Below are 23,168 nucleotides of genomic sequence, written 5' to 3' on the forward strand. Positions count from 1 at the left end.
GTAAAATAAGTCTCTGATGTCCCCAGAGTGTGAATGTGAAGTTTCAGCTCAAAATACCCAACAGATAATTTTTTACAGCATGTTTAAATTGACATTTTTTGGGGCTCAGAAAAACGAGCTGTTTTAGTGTGTGCCCTTTAAATGCAAATGAGGTGCTGCTGGACGACCCAGGGGGCAGAGCTTCATGAGCTCGCGCTCAGTCTGTCAGGAAAAATTCATCTCACGGAATGATGATAATATCAGAAACTCTCAGTAACGGCGTTCATTTCGAGTCGGACAATAATGCCTACAGAGTCAGAGTGCTGTATAGAGATGAAACAGGTATAGTTTAGTAGTTTAATTACGGTTATTATAACGTATTTGTCATCTGCTTGTATGTATCCATTATTTATTAAAGGAGAACTCCGGTCAATTTTAACATTGAGCTCATTTTTTTGTACATTTGGAGTGCTGTCAATACAGAGAACAACGACAAAAATCGGTGGTCCAAAGTAGTCGATTGCAGAGTTCACACGCATAGGTTTAATACCTATGATCACGCGCGTGAACTCGGCAATCGACTACTTTGGACTTCAACCGAAAAACAGGATGTAAACAAAGGTATTTGCGCTGGCTTAAATAACATCATTTCTATACATTTCTTTCACATCTACTGCAGTCAGACTCACTCGTGTTCACTCAGAAGGAATCACTCACATTTTCTGTGCACTTGTAATGACACATCAAGGATGTTAAGAGGCTAAAAGCAGGTTTAGTACTTGCCCCATTGAAGTCAACAGGGTGCAAATTTTAAAAATAGAATAACTCGGTGTAGGCAACACCGATTTTTGTCGTTGTTCTCTGTATTGACAGCACTCCAAATGTACAAAAAAAATGAGCTCAATGTTAAAATTGACCGGAGTTCTCCTTTAATAGCCTACAAGTCTGCTGTTTCGGACCAGGTCCGAATGATGATCAAACATATACTGATGAGTTTAATAAAGTTTATTGTACATCACACAAAAGATGAAGCGTCAGTTTTACTTCAGAAAATCACCGTAAGAGCTGAATAAACACAGTAGCCTAAGTTATAAGAAGTGTGCAAGTAGCCAGTAGAGTTGAGGGAGCATTCCTGTGGGCGGAGGTTAGTCAAAAAACGGTTCTAGTGACATCATTAAAGAAGGAAGTAGAGGGATGTAGTCCAAACGAGCCGTTCACTGTAGTCGACTTCTGTTAAATAAAATATCTCGCTTGGCATTGAACTTTGAGCTTTATAATTTTACAGATATTATTTATGCTCTAACAGCAACATTACACATTAACTAAAGTTTGAAACATGGGATCACGAAGAACGGGACCTTTAAGACTTTTCTAGCATTTTTTAAGTTAGTCAAGGTCCATCAAGGTTTCTTGTGAGATAACAGTCGTAAATTTGTTTTAAATGACTTGTTCTACCTCTTTCTGAATTAAACAGGCTGTTTTTGCTAATGTATTCATAAGAATTAATGTACATAGATCGGTGTTTCTCAACTGGTGGGTTGCAACCTAAAAATATGAGTCTGGTCTGATGGGCCGTGAACAGAAGAGGAAAACAATGCAAAATACAATTCATAAAACGCAACCAGGCTTATTGCATGTTATTGGGTCTATGCACTTTTTTTTTTTTTTGGTTGGTTGGTAGGTATTGTGTTGGGACACCACTTGATATCCAATGTAAAATCTAGGCCATTAAGCAAAACCAGCTGAGAACCACTAAATCTAAATCTGTAAAGATGTGGGATGAGTGAACATGCTTTAATATCTTCCATTTGGTCAGTCCCATCCTTCAATAACAGCCTCTATGCAATCCAAGCAATACATTGTGACAGATTTTCAGAACAATCCATGCAGAAATGCCACTTAAATCGTTAAGATCAGCTCTCTTTTTCTCTCTATCAGCACGGCTGATGTGAATGAGCAATCTCCGAGTTTGATAAATGCAGATGAGGAACATCTTTCCTTCCACCACCCGAAAGCAGCCTTCAAGCAGCCTCTATTTCCCAGAGATCAGTATGGGTCGCCGACGTGTCACGGTACCATGGGCAGAGCGGACGTCTGGCCCTTTGATAACTGCTCAAGCGCCCCCCTGTCACCATACATCTACATAGAGAGAGGACATGTACCCGATCAGGTGATAATAAGGAATAAACACTTGTGTGCCAATACGGTCCTATTTAAAATGTCTAAAGACAATACAAAACCCTTTCCACAATACAACAATGCTCTCTTTAATGCGATTTGAGAAAGCAAAATGCATGATTTTTTTCTTTTTTTTTTACTTAAGTCTTTTCCTTTTCAATATCACAAGTACACTGTAAAAACTAAAGGAGCCTCAAGTATCCTGTTGGATCCTCAAGGAACTTCAAAATGTAATTTTGGTGCCTCAAAGCTCTTTTTCCTATAGTAGGGTTACTGGAGGAGCATTGACAATCTTTGAGGTTCTTGCTGGAACTTACAGGATCCTTTAAGCACTTTGTATTTACTTCAGAGGTTCTGGAGTCACCTTTTCATTACCATGAGACCTCGAAGTGCTTTGGGGGAAAATAGAGGAACTTAAATGCGATAAAAGGGTTATTGGAAGATCTTTTAACATTTAAGTGGTTCCTGGAAGATCTCTAATGTTAAAGCCAGCATCTGGAGGAACCCAATGGTTCAGTGAGGCCAGAATTAGATTATTATTCTATTATTATAATTATTATCCTATTATTATTATTATTATTATTATTATTATAGGCTACTTAAGTTTGATTCAGTATACATACCCAGGTGAAAAAGACGTACTATTAAATGTATTAAAAATGTACTTGAGTGTGTTTTTAGTAGACCTACAATACAAATATACTTTAATGCATTTTTATTATTATTATTATAGGCAAGTTTGATTCAGTATACATACCCAGGTGAAAAAGATGTACTATTAAATGTATTAAAAATGTACTTCAGTGTGTTTTTAGTAGACCTACAATACAAATATACTTTAATGCATTTTTAATACATTTAACAGTAACCTAGTCTTTTTCACTTGGGTAGCTTACATATATTTAGTATAGGCCTATTTTATTAAGTAATTTAAACCTTAAACAACAACACTAAATAATAATAATAATATTATATGAAGAAGAAGAAGCAGGAGGAGAAAGGTGTTATTCTGTCACGAAACTGCTGCTATTCCTCTGCTGTCGTCGCTTCAGTGATGCTCGCGCGCAACAAAGCTCAGCTGATCGACGTCATCGGTTTGAAAGTAACGGCTCCTCTCATCAAAGCTTCCGCCGTTTATTCGGCTCTCCATTACAAGGTTTGTAAACTCGCCAAATAAATATAAATACAGAGTCTACTCACTATATATTTAAACACACATATAAATAAACTAAATTTATTATACATTACTACGTTTTTACAGTGTTTACCACTCGTTTATTGCACAGTATATCTGGTATGAAGGTTTTAGCCGCGATGCTAACTACGTTGATCTTATGAACAAATGGAAATGATTGACTTATTGTCTTAGATTGATTTAGTCATTCAATTCAACATATTTTGTACAACTGTGTCTTCAAATTGCTGATATAGCCTAACTAATTTAGAAAATTCTCTGATTCTTGGCGTTTGTTATGAATAACAAAAACAGGTTATAGTTTGCTCTGTTTTTGTTTAGCCTAACTTAACTTTACTTACTACAGGTGCCCTCATTCTCTCAAATACCATTTTAAAGCCATTTACTGGTCAATAAATATTATGTTGTGAATAATCAGCTTTGTTCTTTTGTTTCCCCAGAACAAATAATCTGAACATTTCAGTGGCAACATTGAATTACAGTAAGTTACCTGCACCACATGCAGTACTTTATTACTATGAACTTTCTCTGTGTGAAATTGTATTGTTTGACTGTGTACTTGTGTTTTTTAAATCAGTTATTCTCTGAAAATCTTTTCTCATGATCTCAAATCTCATTCATGTAAAATATCCCAGGTTTGGTTCACAAATAATGCTATGCATTTTTTCTTATATCTTTATCATTTGCATTTGAATATAAGACATTTTAACTCTGAATTATAACTTCAAGTTTAGTCTTTCGACAAAAAAAAAGGAAAAAGCTATTAGGCTTCAGAAGACTTACAACACAACCCATAACACATTTGAACTCATTGATTATTTTTAGTATCTTTTCTGGGACATTTTTGGAGCTTAACCATTTTTACATAAATTGTTGCATTGAATTGAACTAGACAAGAGTACATAAAATGGTTTCATGAATGATTTACACATTTGTTTTCTGCTTGTGTTTCATGCAGTGTAAGCGACCGGTGACTGGGGTTGCATTATGACTGAGATCTGCTTTTGGGGTCCACAGACAGAAAGTCAAACAGGTTTGGAACGTCACAAGGCTGAGGAAATTATTTAAGTTTCACAACTATCACTTTAATAACATTACTAACAGTAAATTTTGTACTTTGCAGGGATCTCGGTAAGCTGAAATACAAGTTTGAACAAGAATAAAAATCCTCCTGTAGACCTGAAAATCATTGAAGTGCCTGGACCATCCACCAGAAAAGAGGAAAAACAAACGGAAAACGATGCTGTACCTTTTCACTTTTCTAACTCATTAAGTACCTCACACCAACTTGGTCCCATAGTGACATTTTTGACCACAAACGAAATTGCTGATTGTGAATTCATATTGAAATGACTGAATTCACCAGTGAACATTCACAGAACAACAGATCATTTTACTGCACCTTAATACTGTTTCCAGGTCGAAGCCTCTACTTCCTCTATCTTGTTTCATGAGAATACTCAACAACCATTTATGAACACTGTTGATTCAAGTCACACATTTAAGCTTTTCAAAAGCCACAGTGTACATTACAGTCTCCAGTCTAACGGCATCCCAGACTTAAACATTTTATGATTCAAAATAGCTGAATAACTAACCATCAGAGATTTCAGTATAGAGATTAAGGTTACAGCACAATCAGTGTATATTAGCACTGTTGTTTGTTTTTGGCATCTGATAGAGCTTTTGGACTTGGTAACAGTGATGTCAGACTAACCATCGTACTGAAACACAAATGTTTTAAAGTTAAGTATGATGGACATTTTTTAATTAGTTCAAATGTAATTTTTTTACATTGATTTATTTCATGGAACATATGTGTTTCCATGCATTTTGTTGAGATGTCTTTTCTTGTTTATCTATTGTATATACATGGTTGATTATGTTGCTTATGTATTATACTATTTTTTTGTGTATTCATTGATATTAAGCTATAGTTAGCTTTTTTCCCCATGTGCATGGAAGTGTATGTATAAAAATGAATATCAAATATGTAATAAACAATTCTTATTTTGTATTTGGTTCAATTTGTTTATTATAATAGAAGTCAAAGGTAACCATAGTAACAACATGAAATTAAATATAAAAAAAAAATGAAATTTGGTTCCTGGAGGCACCCAAAGTGGTTCCACACAGAGCCTAATATAAGAGTTCCTCAGGAAACCTGTGTGGTTCCTCAGAGAACCGCCCCTTTTTAAAGGGTGCCTAGAGGATCTACAGACGGTTCCGCCGGTGTGGCAAAGTGAAGAACCCCAAAAGGTTCCTCCAGGCACCTTTTATTTTTACAGTGTAGGGATGGGCATTCGATTAAATTTTCTTAGTCGATCGTCGGGAGAATTAACGATCGACTATCGATTAATCATTCATATTTTTATATTGAAATTCATTATTTCTTCAACTTTTTATAAATTAAAAATGCAATGAAAATACAAAAATACAGTTTGTTTGTCCTCGATGAGATCTTTATTACAAGAAGATCAACTTGTGGCAGTGAAACTGCACGTTCGGTAACGTTAGACTTGAAGATGCCCTGCAGTGCTCTAAAACAGCGGAACAGCGAGCCGGCGTTCTTAAACAGAGACCCATGGCCACTTCATCCGTTTTCTGTGATCGGATAACTATCCGATCGTGAAAAGACCAAATGTAAATGCCCTCCGAAACGCATTCGAGGCGGATTTAAACCCGATCGCTCAAACCACTTCAGGAGGAGATCTGAGACGCAATCCAGACGAAACTGGACAAGAGTAAATGCATCTGGTTGTTGAAACTACATATGTAAATTTGACTTATCCCAAAAATGCTAAGAAATAAACATGTGAGAGCGTTTTATAGGCCTAGGCTCCCAGCAAGCAATTTTGCGTCTAATAGACGTCTAATAGCCGTCTAAACACAGCCCAGACGTCTAGGCTAAAACAAGGCTAATTTTGGGCTGTCAGTGAAAATCTAATAGACGTCTAAACATAGCCCAAGAATAGACAGCTATTGAATGACTACATGTATACGTCTAATAGACGTCTAACCATAGCCCAAGAATAGACAATCAGACAGCTATTGAATGACTATATTTATACGTCTAATAGACGTCTAACCATAACCCAAGAATAGACTAGTCATCAATTAGACAGCTATTAAACGACTACATATATACGTCTAATAGACAGGCAATATGGGTCTAGGCTAAAACAAGGCTGATTTTGGGCTGTCAGTGAAAATCTAATAGACGTCTAACCGTAGCCCAAGAATAGACTAGTCATCAATTACACTACATATACATGTAATAGACAACAAAATGAGGCATAAGGATTCTTTTCACTCAAATATAACAGGTTCTCATAAATGAAAATCCATCCAAACTAATTGAATATAAAGGATTTATTTAGAACAATTATATTAACAACTTAGACAACATTCAAACATAAAAATTAACAAATAAAATATTGGAAAATATGTAAAACAACTTAAGATACTAAATTTTTAAGAATGAATTATTAGCTTTATATCCAAAACCACCACCCCCATCTCTTCCTGGTGCTTGTTTAAAATGACCAGAAATTGCATTTTTTATTTCCCATTCAGTCGCCGAAGGAAAGTTGGTCATCACTGCGTCTGCCAAATGAGAAAAAGAAAAAAATTATTGCTCAAGAAAAGCATTGTTGACAATCATTTTTAACTAATTACAGTCATTCACTTTTGCTAGGATGCACACTAGAGCTGGCCAATATAGAGTTAACGGAATATAGATTGAGACTATATAATTTATATCAATATTATTAATAAATTAATATCAATAATTAAACATTTTTGCCTGCATAATGGTGATGCACTAATTATTTATATATATATATATATATATATATATATATATATATATATATATACACACACATATATTTTAGGGGTGTAACGATACACGTATTGAACCATTCTGTACGAGGCTTTCGGTTCGATTTCAGTACGTATTTTTAAACAGAACTGTTCGTTAGACAATTTTTCCTGCTGACCAAATTTTTTTAATTACAAATGTAGGCACGTCAAAAAGCGCGCTCAATGTAAGAGAAATCATAACAAATCGTGCTCTTTCAGGTAGTGACCATATAGACCTGCATTATATGACTGACAGACAGACAAGAACAGTTTGACCTAAAAATATCAAAATTGAAACTTCTTCAGAAACAAAGACACCTACATCTTGGATGCCCTTAAGGTAAGCTAAAACATGCCAAAATTTAATTTCAAAGTGAACTATCCCTATAAATCATTCTTTATCACTTACTCATATAGGCCTAACTCTAATGAACATAAAAAGATACTTATAGGGGTAGTTCACTAAAAAAAAATCATGTAAGCATTTACTCACTTTCACTTGGTTCCAAACATGTATGGCTTTCTTCTGTTGAACACACACAAAAAAATATATATTTTGAAGAATGTTGGTAACAAGACATTTAATGGTAGTCATTGACAAGTGTTCTGTATATTCAATTGCTGTACTTTGTTGACCGATTGCTGGATAATTTGCAATAAACAGTGTCTTGAAATCGAATAAAGTGGATTACATCATTCCAGTTCTGAGGTTTTTACACTGGCTATATGTCTGTCAAAGAACTCATATCAAAATACTACAGCTGGTTATTAAATTAATTAACATTTTAAGGCCAAAGTAAATTTCTAATCTTCTGATGCATTATGAACCATCCAGAGCAGACCTCTCAGGTCATCTGGGACAGTAGCCAGCTACTTTTATATCAAATTTATAAGTCAAAATTAAAAAAAAAAAGTCAAAACAAAACATGGAGAAGCAGCATTGCGGTTTTTATGCACCATATATCTGAAACAAATTCACTGAAAACTGAATGTATGCTGCATATTTTAATTCTTTTAACTAAAGTTTAAAGACTTTACTGTTTGCCACTACCTTTTATTAATTGGAAAGGAAAATTTTTTTTTTATAATTTCTTTTCATGTTGCACTATGTTGCTGTTAAGTTTTATGTAAAGTATACTTTGAAAATTTGCATTAAATCAAAAACTATTATTTCTTACTCCAATCTAAAAACAAAAATATATTGGTATCTTTAATAGTAATAAAAAATAGTAATGATAAGTTTCATAGTTTCATGCTTACCACCTTGAATTTAGATACATTTTAGATTAAGGGCACACAGTTGCAATAACACGTGCAAGTAACGTTAACTTGTTGGAGAAAAATAGTACTCTGCAATGGTAATGTTAAAATGTCACGGTTTCTACACATTATAACAACTAACTAATTTAAACAATGAACATAACAAAAATAACACGCATACTTACAAGACCGAAGTAGAAATTTGAAGGTTTTCAGAGTGTTGCTCGCCCGTTGCTCTCTGACAGCAGCCTCGTGTAAAATAAAATGGAAAATGGAGGAAATGTTTATCGCGAGATCTGGCTAAAGTGATCTAGTCGCGCAATGCCAGTAGTCCCAGTGTTTATATACTGTCTATGGTCCCAGTCCCAGTAGTCATGTCTCAGTAGTGTTTCGATTGTGCCATCTAGCGGTTGAGAAATGCAATTGCATTTTATTTAATTTGAAATGACAGTCATATCGTAGATTGTGTATGAATGTTATGTTTATGTGTGACAGCAAACATTAAGCTGTGTGAGCGAAAACATTTTTAAGACTAATATTCTTATACTAGCTCGCTGGTCTGAATCAGGGCTATAGCCAAGCCGTACGTAGACCAGATTGCTTTGATTTCGCCAGGTGGGCTAAAGCAGACCGCATATAGCCCGTCCAATTTGGAGTTAAATCGTGACAACAGATCGACCATGTCGTAAAATGTCACATTGAACCTTGTAGATATCATTACCAATGCGAACATGATGGAATATCAACCATTTCATGCACTGCCTGGCAAAAAAACTAGGCTACAATTAATCAGTTTTGACTAAAAGTGGGCTACAATAGCCGGGTCTGAATACGAGCTAAATCGTGGCTACGCACAGCCTACACATAGAACATATAAAATAAAGCAAACCAAACAACTTGTAATCACATCTGACTTTGCTTACATGATGGAATATCATACATCTCACAAGTTATTTTGGAAAAAAATACATTTATCCAGATTAAATGTTATTTGGGCTAAAATTGGGTTACGCATAGCCGGGTCTGAATACGAGCTAAATCGTGGCTACGCACAGCCTATAACATGTAGCCTAAAATAAAGTAAGCCAAACAACTTGTAATCACGGTAGACTTTGCTTACATGATGGAATATCATACATCTCACAAGTTATTTTGGAAAAAAATACATTTATCCAGATTAAATGTTATTTGGGCTAAAAGTGGGTTACACATAGCCGGACTATATCGGGTCTATATTTAACCCAGACGTTGAAAAGACGGCTATTGCTTGCTGGGCTATATGTCATGTTATAGCCAGATATGACGGCGTTACTGGAACACGCATCACCACAGATGAGCATCTATTCAAGCCAACGTGCAAACTATCGCAAATCAAAGTGAAAGTCATTCGTCAAAACACAATCATCTTCATTAAAAGTAAAGAACCGAAATGATCTTACCAGGGCTGTTGCCGCAATATTGTTGCAGTCTTTGATTTAGAAATTTTCGCTGATGATCAATAAAATGCAGCTCATATCAGTTGCTTTGGACGTGCAACAATTTAAATATGTAGCGCGGGAATTCAAGATCGGATTTATATCCGTTTTGCAAAAACACATTTATATGACCGGGTGTAAATGGAATCGTTTTGATAAATCAGATAGCTATCCGATCTGAGAAAACGCATGAAGTTCCCATAGAACTTCTGCACCAGTCCACTGATTTCTGTTGAGAAAGATAAACATGTTGACATGATCTGGGATCAGATGCGACCGCAACCTGGTGACAGCCAGTCAGCCGCTGAAAACACCCGCTCTGAGGGGACTGACGTTGCCGGGATGCATACCTCCGCGCTAATTCGATTGCTTCAAGACTCACACTACGCAACGCAACCTGCATTAGATTAATCGATAACAAATAAACGTGATCGACGAAATTCTTAACGATCGATTATCGATCGTCGATTAATTATGCCCATCCCTAATCACAAGAACTGTTAATGTCATGATTTCATGAAATTGTGATCAAATATCAGAATATTTCAGTGAAGGTTTTTGGAATTTATCTGATGGTTTTCATATAGTTTTGTTTGCATAGGTTTGTGGTTTAATAATGTGATGTTGGAACTTTATATGAATGCAGACTTCCATTCCTCAAGCCATGAGTCTGTTTCTCACGATGCACCGCCTGCATGTGAACACCAGACAGCAGCAGTGGATCAGATTATGAATTATGTGAACTCATATACAGCCACATCAGTAGAAGTGAAGGTTTTCTGAGGTTGGAGAGTCGAGTAAAGGACATAAACTAGATAATCCAGTGCAGGTGTTTATGAGAGATGAGTGAATATATCATGTTGTCATAAACACATTACCAAAAGAAAAAATAAATAATGGTAGGCCTACCTTTTTGCAAGAAAACAGTCAATAGACTGAAATGAAAGGGTTAGTTCACCCAAAAATGAAAATTCTGTCAGTAATTACTCACCCTCATGTTGTTCCAGCCATGTAAGTCTTTCGTTCATCTTCGGAACACAAATTAAGATATTTTTGATGAAATCTGACAGAATTTTGACTCCTCCATAGGCTTCCAGTGTGACCGAAACTCGCCGACCCAGAATAGTTATTAAAACATCGTTAAAATAGTCCAAGTAACTACAGTGGCACTACATTAAGTTTATCATGCGACGACAATACTTTTTGTGCGGAAAAACAACAAAAATAACGACTTTATCCAACTATTAGTGTTCCTCAATGTGGGCCTCTGACGAGAGTTCACGGGAGCGCCAGGACGCATGCGCGAGAACTGAGCTTACGGCGTTCTTCTTCTACTACTACTTGTTACTGACTGCTCACTCCTTGGGAGTATTTAACATAGACTTTCCCGAACTCTGACCTTTCCCGTGATCGCTATGGCAACGTAGAACAAGCCGGTATCGAACTTCCGGTTTACGTTAGCCTGAAGATACCGCTATCAGAGAGCCTCAACAAACCCAAACAATTTGCTTGGATAATGAGGAGTAGAGCTTAGATAGGGCCCAAAAAATCAAGCCCGACCCTACCTGAGCCCGTTGTGTCCGAGCCCGGCCCGACACATTAACTGTAATTATGAGCCCGAGCCCAATTTAGACCCAATCATTTTTAATACGTGGGCCGTTATAACCAGGGGCGGCGGCAGATAATTTTTTAACGTGTGCTGAGGGGGTGCTATATATATTATATATATATAAATACTTTTAAGAAATGAGCAAAAATTGGCCACTTAATATTTAATATTCAATTATTTTAATGATCACAATTAAAGTATTAATGTTATTAAATTGAACAAGCACAACATTCGGCATTCAATCAAATATTATTAAAGATTTATTATTATTAATAATGTTATTTCAACACAATATCTCGTTATTTTGACATCATATGTGTGCCGAGTGTGCGTGCAATAAGCAAGATGTGCATTTGTAAAACCAGTGAAACGCGTGCATTGATTTTTATTAATAAACTAGTGTTTTGTGTCAGTGTCTGCTGCAAAGATGAAGATGATCATGGTGTTCACTTTTCATAATCAACATAGATGGAAAAAAATTGCATTATAATATTTGAACAAATATGAAACTAAATGCTCTTATTTAATGACTATAACAAATATAGGCCAACATACTCTCTATTTGTACAAATTGCTGCACATTCAAGTTAATTCTCGAATTAATTTTCAAATTATTGAAAACAATAAACATACCACTTAAAAATATATACAGTTGTACTGCAGTTTTTTCTAAGTAGCGTTACAAGAAACACTCTATCTGCGTAGAGGGTCCGTTTATGTTGGAAACAGGTCCCATTCATAAAATCCTTCAGTTTTCGCGTGTTTTGTGCACCTGACAATGGTACACGTTGAGCCACAAGGAGCCATTGCTTAATCTGTCAGCATTACTACTTGTCAGTAATCAGTTTCACCCGTTTGTACCGCGACGCGAGTATCCCTTGTGTGCAAGCTTCATTAAGCGTTACGCTAAACTGGAACTGAGATACCGGCAACAGGAAGTATCGAGTGTCATGGCGACGCCCATTAAGACTCGCAGGAAAGTTGTGGATAGAAAGGCTAGATGGCTCAAGGCGGAGTCAGCTGTGTCGTCACTTGGCGGCCATCTTAGGTCAGGAGACTGCGCTGCTGCTCCCTGATGCTGTGGACGGAAGGTGAGTGACATACGCCAACTAAAATGCTCGTAACTTGCTGAAATCTGGACGGATTTACAAACGGTTTGGTTTCTTACAAACGTTATTAACGTGGCTATAATTCTGAATGCTTAAACATTTTGAACATAATTATTCATATGTATGCAGTATAATAGCTACATCTCTGACGTTTATAACAAACCAAACCGTTTGAAAATCGGTTGAAAATTGAGCAAGTTATGGTTATTTAAAAGTACATGCACCATGTTATGAGTGAGCGAGCATCCTGTCGTAAGATGGCCGCCGTGTGCGGATGTCGAGCTCCATTGGCCAGCAGCGCGGACGAGACATCTAGCCTTTATATGATATCTATGGTATTTAAGCTCAGTTCTCGCGCATGCGTCCTGGCGCTCCCGTGAACTCTTTAATTAAGTAATATAGAGCCAAAACACCTGCAATCTGAGATATTTACCAATGAAGCTCTTTTCAAATGGCCGATATGCTCCTTTATTAGGTCTGTGCTGTTGTTCTGAAAAAGCTGTAGTGTACTTATAATAATATAATATATAATAATGTCCGAGGAGCAAAAAGATAATCATGTAACAGCGTTTTCTTCATTGTCTTTCTTTTTTTTCCAGGACAAAATATTAATCAAAATATCAACATAACTGTGAATCCTTTAGAGGTCCTGTGCAGGTGTACTTCAGTAAAAATTCAGATTTTTTCCCAAATTAAAAATATAAAAAATTAAATAAAAATTGTTTAACATTAAAAGCTTTGTACACTGCGAATATGCTGTTACTACTCATAGTTATCTTGCACGACTAGCACATTTCCACTGGTCTCATATTTGATGTTCCAGTCAAACACGTTTCTAATCGCCACATTGATTATATGAGAAAGTTTCTTATTATTACTACAAGTTATTATTACAAGAAAATAAGTTATTATAATGAGAAACCAAGTCATTATTACGGGAAAATTTTTATTAATTTTCTCCTGTTAGAATGATTTCTGAAGGATCATGTGACACTGGAGTAAAGGATCAAGACTGGAGTAATGATGCTGAAAATTCAGCTTTGATCACAGGAATAAATTATATTTTAAAAGTAAATTAAGATTATACCATTATTTTGAATTGTAACAATATTTCACAATATTAGTTTTTTTTTCTGTATTTTTGATCAAATAAATGCAGTCTCTGAGCGTAAGAGACTTCTTTCAAAAACATTAAAAATAGTGTCCAAACTTTTGACTGGTTCTGTAAAATACAAATTTAATACATAGACCACTAAAACCCCTTTTTCAACATTCAGCTCTTTCTTCCAAATGATGCACAGACACTGTAGTTGTGATGCTGAGAATTTATTTGTTAGCCTTTACAGCTTTGTAACTCATTAAAACATATCATAAAGACTGACACAACTGTGTGGAGGAATCAGATCTGCATCACTTATTTTCAGCCACTATAACATTTCCACTGGTCTCATATTTGATGGTGTTCCAGTCAAACACGTTTCCCTTCGTCAGAAACCCTTCCTGGTTTAAATGCAACGCCTTGATCTGACGGCTTAGGAGAACATGATCCCACATGCACACATCTGTAATTTCACCTACAAAGCTCTGCTCTGCGTCAAAGGAACTCACATTTTCATCAGGGTCCTGGCCGAGCAGAATGGTGCCGCCAGGACGAACCGAGTAACCTTTCCTATAGAGCTTGAACACAGTGCGCCGTCCATCCACCCAAAAAGCAGCAAGCCCAGTCGCAGAGGCCCAGGTGACGCACAGGTGAGTCTGGAACGTGGAGAGAGGAGGCAGGCGGAAAAGCGCTGCATCGTGACTAGACTGAATATACAAGGATAAGTTGCCATCTTTCTCTCTCCACACGTTGAGCTCGTCGTACTCGGGTGTGCGGTAGGCGAACAGAATGATCTCCCTCTCGCCCTGGAGCTCCGTCGCCACACGCATGCAGAGAGTAAACGCTGAGAGACTCAGTGGCTTTTCAGGAGTGAGTTTAACAAAGCTGTTGTTAGTCTTAGTTGGAAACAGAAGCACTTTACCACCAAGACCCACTGCAAGACAAAACACAACATAAACCATCTTTAGACACACAAAATCCTGCTTATGCCAATCTGTGAAACTGTGTAAAATGTAAAATGATGTACCTTCAGTTGCCACTGCTTTCAGAGAAAGCAGACAGAAAAATAAAAGCAACATCTTGCAGGTCTGAAGGAAAAAAGTTCAAAGGAAAATCCATTACTCCTTTTAGCAGACAAATTCTTCACGGTTTCATTGTTTTTAATATTAAATTACAAGAGTTTATCACTATTAAGTGTTCAATCACATAAAAGAGACAAAAGGTTCAAGCTACAAGTACTTACGATGTTCAGCAGGTGTTATCAGAGAGAAGATCAGGTCAGATGGTCGTGACTAGAAGTGTCTCGAGTATTTATTTGCAGATTGGGTTCAGCCCAGATTCACGTATGAGCCTCCCAGTCATCTTTTTATTATTATTATGCATGCAGTTTTGCAGTTACTGAATGTAGTTTTCCATTTCCAGAATACTGTTATGGATTCATTTAATGAGAGACTACATGAAGCCTGTACACTTGTATTTACAGTGGGGAGAACAAGTATTTGACACACTGCCGATTTTAATCAAATGCAAATTAATTATTTAAAAATCATACAATGTGATTTTCTGGATTTTTGTTTTAGATTCCGTCTCTCACAGTTGAAGTGTACCTATATGATAAAAATTACAGACCTCTACATGCTTTGTAAGTAGGAAAACCTGCAAAATCGGCAGTGTATCTAATACTGCTCTATACTATATAGAGTAACACCACAGGACTGCAGAAAAGCTAGAAGTTTATTTAAAATGATGAAAAAGAGATAAGTAGCATTTCAGAAATAGCATATTCACATAAATTTTAATCCAAAAATCTTAGCCTTAGGTTTTACTTTAAAGCTGCTGTCCGTAACTTTTGCCGCTCTAGCCTGTTAATAAACAAAACTACATGCACGCGTCTTGCGGAAGAACATTTTTGCCGGATCTACTTCTCTCTGTTAATGTCTATGATGAGTCGCGCAGGTACTGGGCTACTCCGCTGCGGTATGACCCGAAGTCCCGAACCAACATAAAATAGTCCGAATATAAACACTTATTATAGGTGTGCCGTAGATTAATGCACAGGCTTGCGTAGGCTGCAGCCTAGGGGCCCCACGTGTGCAGGGGCATCGGATTGGCCAGACAATTTTTTTTTTATTTTAAATTTACTTAAGCGCTAAGGCACAGCGCCAGGATTCCAGTTGTGGATTGGCTAGACCTATTGTGGGTGGGCCTTAAATTAAAAACGTTAAATTAAAAACCTTATCCAATCACTGTTTAACCAAATAAAAATTACTGACTAATAGGCCTATACTGTTATATTATCTGTGCGTATACATAATATAGATTTTAATAGCTTGATGCTCTTTAAATATTTTGTTGCATTGTAAAAAGTTTTGACGGGACCTATCCGCGATCGCTCTCCATGGTTCTGACCAGGGGCGTTTCTAGGTTTTAAAAACATCAGGGGCTGAGCCGGAAACATCAGGGGCTGGGGGTGGGTTACAAGATAACATGATTCGATACAGAGAATAACATATTTTAGGCCTATATGCAGGGGGCAGACTGGTTAAAAAATTCAGTCCTGGCACTGTAGCCACACCAGCCCATATTAGGCCTACCTCACAGACACGCACATTCAAATGTGAGGTAGTCAGGGGGGTTCGGGGGCATGCTCCCCCGAGAAAATTTTGATTTCTCGGACCTACATATGTGCATTTTAAGGTGTTTGAAGGCCAACATTTTTTGATAACAATAGCTTTAAAAGCATGTCAGTGGGCAGTATAGCATACATAAATTATTTGTCAAGCAGATAACAGATTCTTAAACATGAGAATGAGGATAAATGTTGAAATGAATGATCCACACTAGAAAATGGAAATGCAAAATGTTTCTGCATAGCTGACAATACACAATCACATATTCCAAACAGGAATGGCCTTAAATGAGAAATCTTTCAAGGATTATTTTGCATAGATGTAAACTTTTTAGCATTAAAGTTTGGTTTCAGCAACTTGTTTCTTTCTTGAGTTAATCAATGTTTTTGGCACTATTAAATCAGTTCAATTAAATTTCAATTGTTCTCTCATAAAGACAGTCACTTGTCACCACCTACTGGCTTAATGATGCAAGTTGCGCAAACACAGACAAGCGGAGTGATACAAACTGTGAAAAGGCTGATGCTGGTGAAATATTCGAACACAGGCTACAGAGATAAATAGGAATACATTGTAATAATGTTAATCAAGCAGACTAAATAAATCACTCGACTGCGCAGCAATATTTAAGCTCATTATACAATGGAAATAATACAGATCTAGACAAATTAGGTTGCTTATAGTTAAAAGAATTTAGAAGAAAGAAAAATAATTTTTTAGTCGGCCACACATTCCACTTTAATACGCAAATGACAAAACGAAAGTAAAAGCAGCAGCCCCTCGTGGACGACTACCACACACACACACACACACAGTAAAGTCCTCCGCTGTCTTCGTTCCGATCCTTTTATGCGCCCCGAAGCTGATCAGTGAGAAACTTGAAACCGATGCGGCGCGCAGGTGACTCGCGCTACTTGACTCGCGGGCCGCATCAAACTGTTTTGCGGGCCGGACGTTCCCACCCCTTCGCTCCATTCGCGCGAACTTGACGCTGCTTGAACACATTTTAATAGTCTTTAATACATGATTGATTCCGAAGAATAGATTAAAAGACCCGGCCAATTTTTTAAAATAAATACAAAAGTATTAAAAAACAATAATAATTATCAATAAATTAAATTTTTTGAGATCCTGGGCTAAAAAAAAAACATCCGGGGCTTCAGCCCCGGATGCCCATGTCTAACGACGCGCCTGGTTCTGACCAAAGAAGAGCGCTTTGGAATCTCCATTACGCATCATACCTGGGCTGCGTTTCCAATAACTTATCGTGCTACGAAGACTCTTAAGGTATAACTTAACTAAAGGTATACTACCACTAAAGGTATATCATTGCTAGGCGTCTTCAGGGCTATCATCCACTCGCGAGGCAGAGGCGCTGGCGCCCTCCTAGCAACGGCGCTGGTCGCGCTAGCCGCGCTAGCATCCTGGGGTGGCAGAGACGAAGATGTGCTATGTGGATCTCAGCTCTTCATCTCCTGGTTGCAGCGATGACTCCGAGACTGTACGTGCGCGTTTAAGGTACCTAAACAACGACCGTTGCAACAGGGCCGAGGGCTGGGTTGGAAAATATGTGACGTCATTATGTTTTTTTAATTTAATAAATGTTGATTATGAAAGTGAGCATGCAGTGAGCATGCAGCATGAGAAAGATATGGAGTTGGTAAAACATGATTTTTGTTTTGTAGAAAGTCTCTTTTTAAAAGATTTTCATTTTGTACAAATTGTATCTTAATTTTGATCAATGTTTTACAACCAATTACCTGTATTTAATAAATAAGAGGCAAATATATAGCAGACAATGTAATAAGGCGCTGACACGTTCTCTTACGAGAGGTTCTCTCGTATTGCGTAAGTTGCTTACGCTACGGGAAAGTTTTCTTTTCTCGAGATCTGAAGCCAAAAAATGATCCTTTTAGCCGCTCGAGTGTTAAATGTAGGAACGTGCCCACAAACAGTGCCCACAACTACTCATGGTACTTGAGTATTTATGAGCGTCTAAACATATGAGTCTTCAAAGCATTTCGCTCTGTCAGTCCCCTTAAAAAGGAGACTGTAGATGATATTTTGCAGCCAATGAGCGCGTTGTACAATCCGCTCGCCTGCACCTAAACACCGTTTTATGGCACCCCAGAGAAATCTCAAAAGAGTATAATGTCTGGTTGCACGGCTCACGCCACATGTGTTTCAAGTGTAGTGAATATGCCCACGTTTCTGTGTTCACCCCTGCACACAAGCACCATAAATCCCGTGTCTCTCACAGAGCCCACTCTCTTAAAGTGGGCAAAAGCCGCTTTAGTGTTAGAAGTAGGTCACGTGTCCACCCCCCCGTGCCCACACCTACTCACTGTCCGCTCTGTTACACGGCCTCTCACTACCGGTCATGTTTCAAATGTAAGTTCTGTGCCCGCCCTCGAGCGCTCACACATACTAACAAACATTTCGCCCCGACGCCGCCCTCGCGCCTCACGATACGCGGCAATCAGAGCCCGGAGGCCATTCTAATTCCATTCATAGCTGCACACGTGAAAGCGTGGAAAGCTATTCAAGGCGCGTCAGAATTGGTGCTGAGCACAGTAAAAAGGGCTATACTCTGCAGTTCGCTCGCTGTCCCCCGCGCTTTGAAGCGCGAACCGAGACGAAAGTGAATGGGGAAGTAGCACATCTACTTCGGGCAGAAATAGCGACACTTCTGTGCAAAGGGGCTATAGAACCGGTACCGCCTTCCCTGAGCGAGTCAGGCTTTTACAGACGTTATTTTCTCGTTCCCAAAAAGGATGGAGCTTTCAGACCGATTTTGGATCGGAGATATTTGAACAAAGCTCTTACGAAAAAGCCGTTCAAAATGCTCACAACCAGGCAGATCCTCGCGCAGATTCGCCCGAGGGACTGGTTTATCTCCCTCGATCTGAAAGACGCTTACTTTCAGATCCAGATAATACTCCGTCACAGGCCATTCTTGAGATTCGCCTTTGACGGTCAGGTATATCAGTACACCGTCCTGCCGTTCGGCCTGTCTTTAGCACCTCGTACATTCACGAAGTGCATGGACACGGCTCTCGCTCCCCTGAGAGGTCAGGGGATGCGAATTTTGAACTATTTGGACGATTGGCTGATTCTGGCACAGTCAGAGGAAGAGCTCATCGCTCACAGAACAGTGCTTCTCAGCCACCTGGAAAGCCTGGGTCTCACGGTCAACTGGACCAAGAGCTCATTTCTGCCCAGTCAGTCAACCTCTTTTCTGGGTTTGGAACTGGACTCTGTGGCAATGACGGCCCGCTTGTCGACACAGCATGCACGCTGTATCCGACGCCTGGCCGCGTCTTTCCAGCCGGGCAGCACCGCACCTCTCAAGACATTTCAGAGGATGCTGGGTTGTATGGCCTCAGCTGCAGCAGTACTTCAGCTGGGTCTACTGCGTATACGCCCGCTGCAAAGCTGGTTAAAAGCCCGAGTGCCTCGCAGAGCCTGGGCTTCCGGCGGCATTCGAATCAGAGTGACTCAGAGCTGCGTTTTCAGCACTGAAGCCCTGGTTAGCGGCCGACTGGTACCAGCGGGGAGTGACAATGGGTCCGTCTCGTACCGCAAAGTTATCTCGACGGATGTGTCCAACTTAGGTTGGGGCGCTCTTTTCGAGGGCAAACCGGTCTTTGGCCTGTGGTCAGACCAGGAGAAATGCCTCCACATAAACTGTTTGGAGATGATAGCGGTCGAGAACGCGCTCAAGCGCTTCCTCCCACACATACGGGATCACCATGTGCTAGTCCGCTCGGACAACATGTCTGTGGTGTCCTATGTGAACTGGCAGGGCGGTGTCAGATCCAGAAACCTCTGCAAACTGACAGAACGCCTTCTCGTATGGGCTCATCACTCATTGCGCTCGCTGAGAGCCGCGCACGTGCCAGGCCACCTGAACGTCGGCCCAGACAGACTGTCCAGAGACACCATTCCCCCGGGGGAATGGTCTCTGCACCCCCAGACAGTCCAGTCACTCTGGCGCCTGTTTGGCAGGGCAGAAGTCGACCTCTTTGCGTCAAAAGACATGCTCACTGCCCGACGTTCTTCTCAAAGAGCGAGGACGCGCTGGCCCAAACCTGGCCCAGCCTCCCGCTGTATGCTTTCCCCCCGGTCTCCCTGTTACCACAGGTCATCAGGAGGATCAGGAAAATGCATCTTCCAGTGCTCCTCATATTCCCACGATGGGAGAACCAAATCTGGTACCCAGAGCTAGTGAGGCTGTCGCACTTAGCCCCATGGCCGATCCCGGTGAGAAAGGATCTCCTCTCTCAGGCCGGTGGATCGATCTGGCATCCCTATCCAGAGCGTTGGTCTCTGCATGCGTGGATAATCAACGGATACCCGCTGTCCTGCCAGAAGGGGTCGTAAACACGATCACGCAGTCTAGAGCTCCTTCCACGAGAAGGCTCTTCGCGTCTAAATGGTCTGTGTTCTCTAAATGGTGCGCTACTAAGAGCTCGGATCCATGCACAACAGCTACAAGAGGCAGGTCCCCTTCCACGCTCAAAGTGTATGTGGCGGCTATTGCAGCATTCGCGGAGACGACGCGCGGCCATGCATTAAGAAGGAATGAGCTCATCATCCGTTTCCTCAGAGGAGCTAGACGGATGAATCCCCTGCGGCCCCCCTCGGTTCCTATGTGGGATCTGTCCTTGGTCCTGGAGGCCCTAAAGGCTTTTCCCTTTGAACCGCTTTGCTCTGTGGATTTGAAATACCTTTCGCTCAAAACCGTTTTTCTGATAGCTCTGTCTTCAGCAAAACGCGTGGGTGATCTACATGCGCTATCTGTTAGCCCCGCATGTCTTGAGTTTGGTCCGAATGACTCCAAAGTCATCCTCAAACCGAGACACGGTTACATCCCCAAAGCGATTGGTACCCCCTTTAGAGCGCAAGTCATCTCCCTGTCGGCTCTGCCAACGTCCGATAGCGAGGACAGTGACAACCTCTTATGCCCCGTCAGGTGCTGAGAGTCTACATCACGCGCTCCGCTGCCTTTAGGTGTTCCGAGCAGCTCTTTGTTTCGTTCGGAGGGTGCACCAAAAGTCTCACCGCCTCGAAACAGAGCCTGTCCAGGTGGAGGGTGGACGCGATCGCAGTAGCATATGCCTCCAAACACATACAGTGCCCCATGGGTATCAGGGCCCACTCCACTAGAGGCATGGCCTCGTCGTGGGCTTGGTCCAGCGGGATTTCCATTCACGATGTTTGTATGGCGGCGGGCTGGGCCTCCCCATCTACATTTGTGAGGTTTTATAACCTGGAAGTTCCTGCCTTGCAGGCCAAACTTCTATCAGTTTAAGTGATACATATGCTCTGCCCAGTTGCTCATGTGCAGACTACGTTCGAGTACTGTTAATATTTCTGGTATATAGCACCAAGGGAAGAATTCTTCTATACACAGACCGGCTGTGCCGCGCTGTCTATTTATCCCCATAACGCGTCTGTGTACCTGTGCTGGCCTGTGCCGCTGGCTGCCTGTCCCTCACAGTTGCGCTGGGATTCTTTTATTATCTCTACACATGGACCGTTTCCATTTTCCCCTATGATGTGCTTGTGTACTGTGCTGGCCCGCGCTGCTGGCCGCACTGCCTATATTGATACATAGACCGGCGGTGCCGCTTTATGTTATATGAAGTGCTTGTTACATGTGCTGGCCCGTTTCTCCGACTGGCCACCAGCTCCAGCATGTGGTTTTTCCCCGGTTCCCTGGGATTCATGCACTGGATGCTCGGCGCGCACGGCGTTGACAATGGGTTACCGTAGTGTAAGCAACTTACGCAATACGAGAGAACCTCTCATAAGAGAACGTACTCGGTTACCTAATGTAACCTCGGTTCTCTCTAGAAGAGGGAACAAGTATTGCGGAACCTGCCAACGCGCCACGAGCTTTTGCGCTGCAGACTGTGAAAACCAGATTCTCAGCCCGTGAGCCTTCCTTATATACACGCTGGCCACACCCATCCTGATGGTTAGAGGGGTGTGGATGGGCGCGATGTCACACGGAGCTCACTGATAGACTGCAGCAGTTGCTGCTGAGGCAGCCAATGAGCACGCTAATGTAGCCTGCCATGGTCTGCCGGCTGTCGCACTGGGTTGACAATGAATACAAAATTAAGGATAATTTTTTGGCTTCAGATCTCGAGAAAAGACAACTTTCCCGTAGCGTAAGCAACTTACGCAATACTCGTTCCCTCTTCTAGAGAGAACCGAGGTTACATTAGGTAACCGAGTACGATCACTTGCATTGCAAGTGACTCAGCTTCCCAGCGGGCACCTTGATGTCAAAATTACGTCAAGAAATAGGTCAAAAATGAAAGTCATATTGACGTCAAAGTGTCGATGTCAATTTGATGTCAAGATTTTGACCTCTGCTGATGTCATTTTGCCAAACAAAAAGTGTGAAATGCATGGCCGTACACTTATTACCAGCTTCACTTAAAACTAACCAGATTTACTTTATTTAAATTCCGGAAGCACATGTGTTGTAGCTAAAAAAGCCATGAGAAAATGAGTTCAGATGATGTTGGCTGTTTAGTGATGATGATGAAGATATCATCATGTAATTGCCTGAATCTCTGATCTTATTCAGTGTCTAATGTTTGATTATATAGGACTTGTGATTTTAATGTATTATAAATAGAAGCCATTTAATTTTACAGCATGAGAACAATGTTGTTGTTTTTAATTAATAAAGGATTTTAAAAACATTTAGTGCATTAAACTTTTTCTTCTACATTATTACTTAGCTAACAAGA

General features: G+C 39.9%; 1 protein-coding gene and 1 long non-coding RNA gene across 2 annotated transcripts; one reads left to right on the forward strand and one right to left on the reverse strand.

Moving 5' to 3' along the window:
* The first annotated feature begins 3,241 nt into the window (after positions 1-3,241).
* Positions 3,242-5,367, forward strand: LOC308682626. The gene is made up of 4 exons (XR_014029173.1): positions 3,242-3,313; positions 3,793-3,833; positions 4,311-4,385; positions 4,476-5,367. It is a non-coding gene; the product is annotated as an uncharacterized lncRNA (long non-coding RNA).
* Positions 5,368-14,079: 8,712 nt separating this feature from the next.
* LOC308682852 (C-reactive protein-like) lies at positions 14,080-14,847 on the reverse strand (the record flags this gene model as incomplete). Its single annotated transcript, XM_081352794.1, has 2 exons — positions 14,080-14,702; positions 14,796-14,847. The coding sequence occupies 2 exons, from the start codon at positions 14,845-14,847 to the stop codon at positions 14,080-14,082; spliced, it is 675 nt and encodes a 224-aa protein (XP_081208920.1).
* Between the last annotated feature and the right edge of the window lie 8,321 nt (positions 14,848-23,168).

This window comes from Scardinius erythrophthalmus, assembly GCF_964197995.2.
Source record: "Scardinius erythrophthalmus genome assembly, chromosome: 22".
Taxonomy (NCBI): Eukaryota; Metazoa; Chordata; class Actinopteri; order Cypriniformes; family Leuciscidae; genus Scardinius; species Scardinius erythrophthalmus.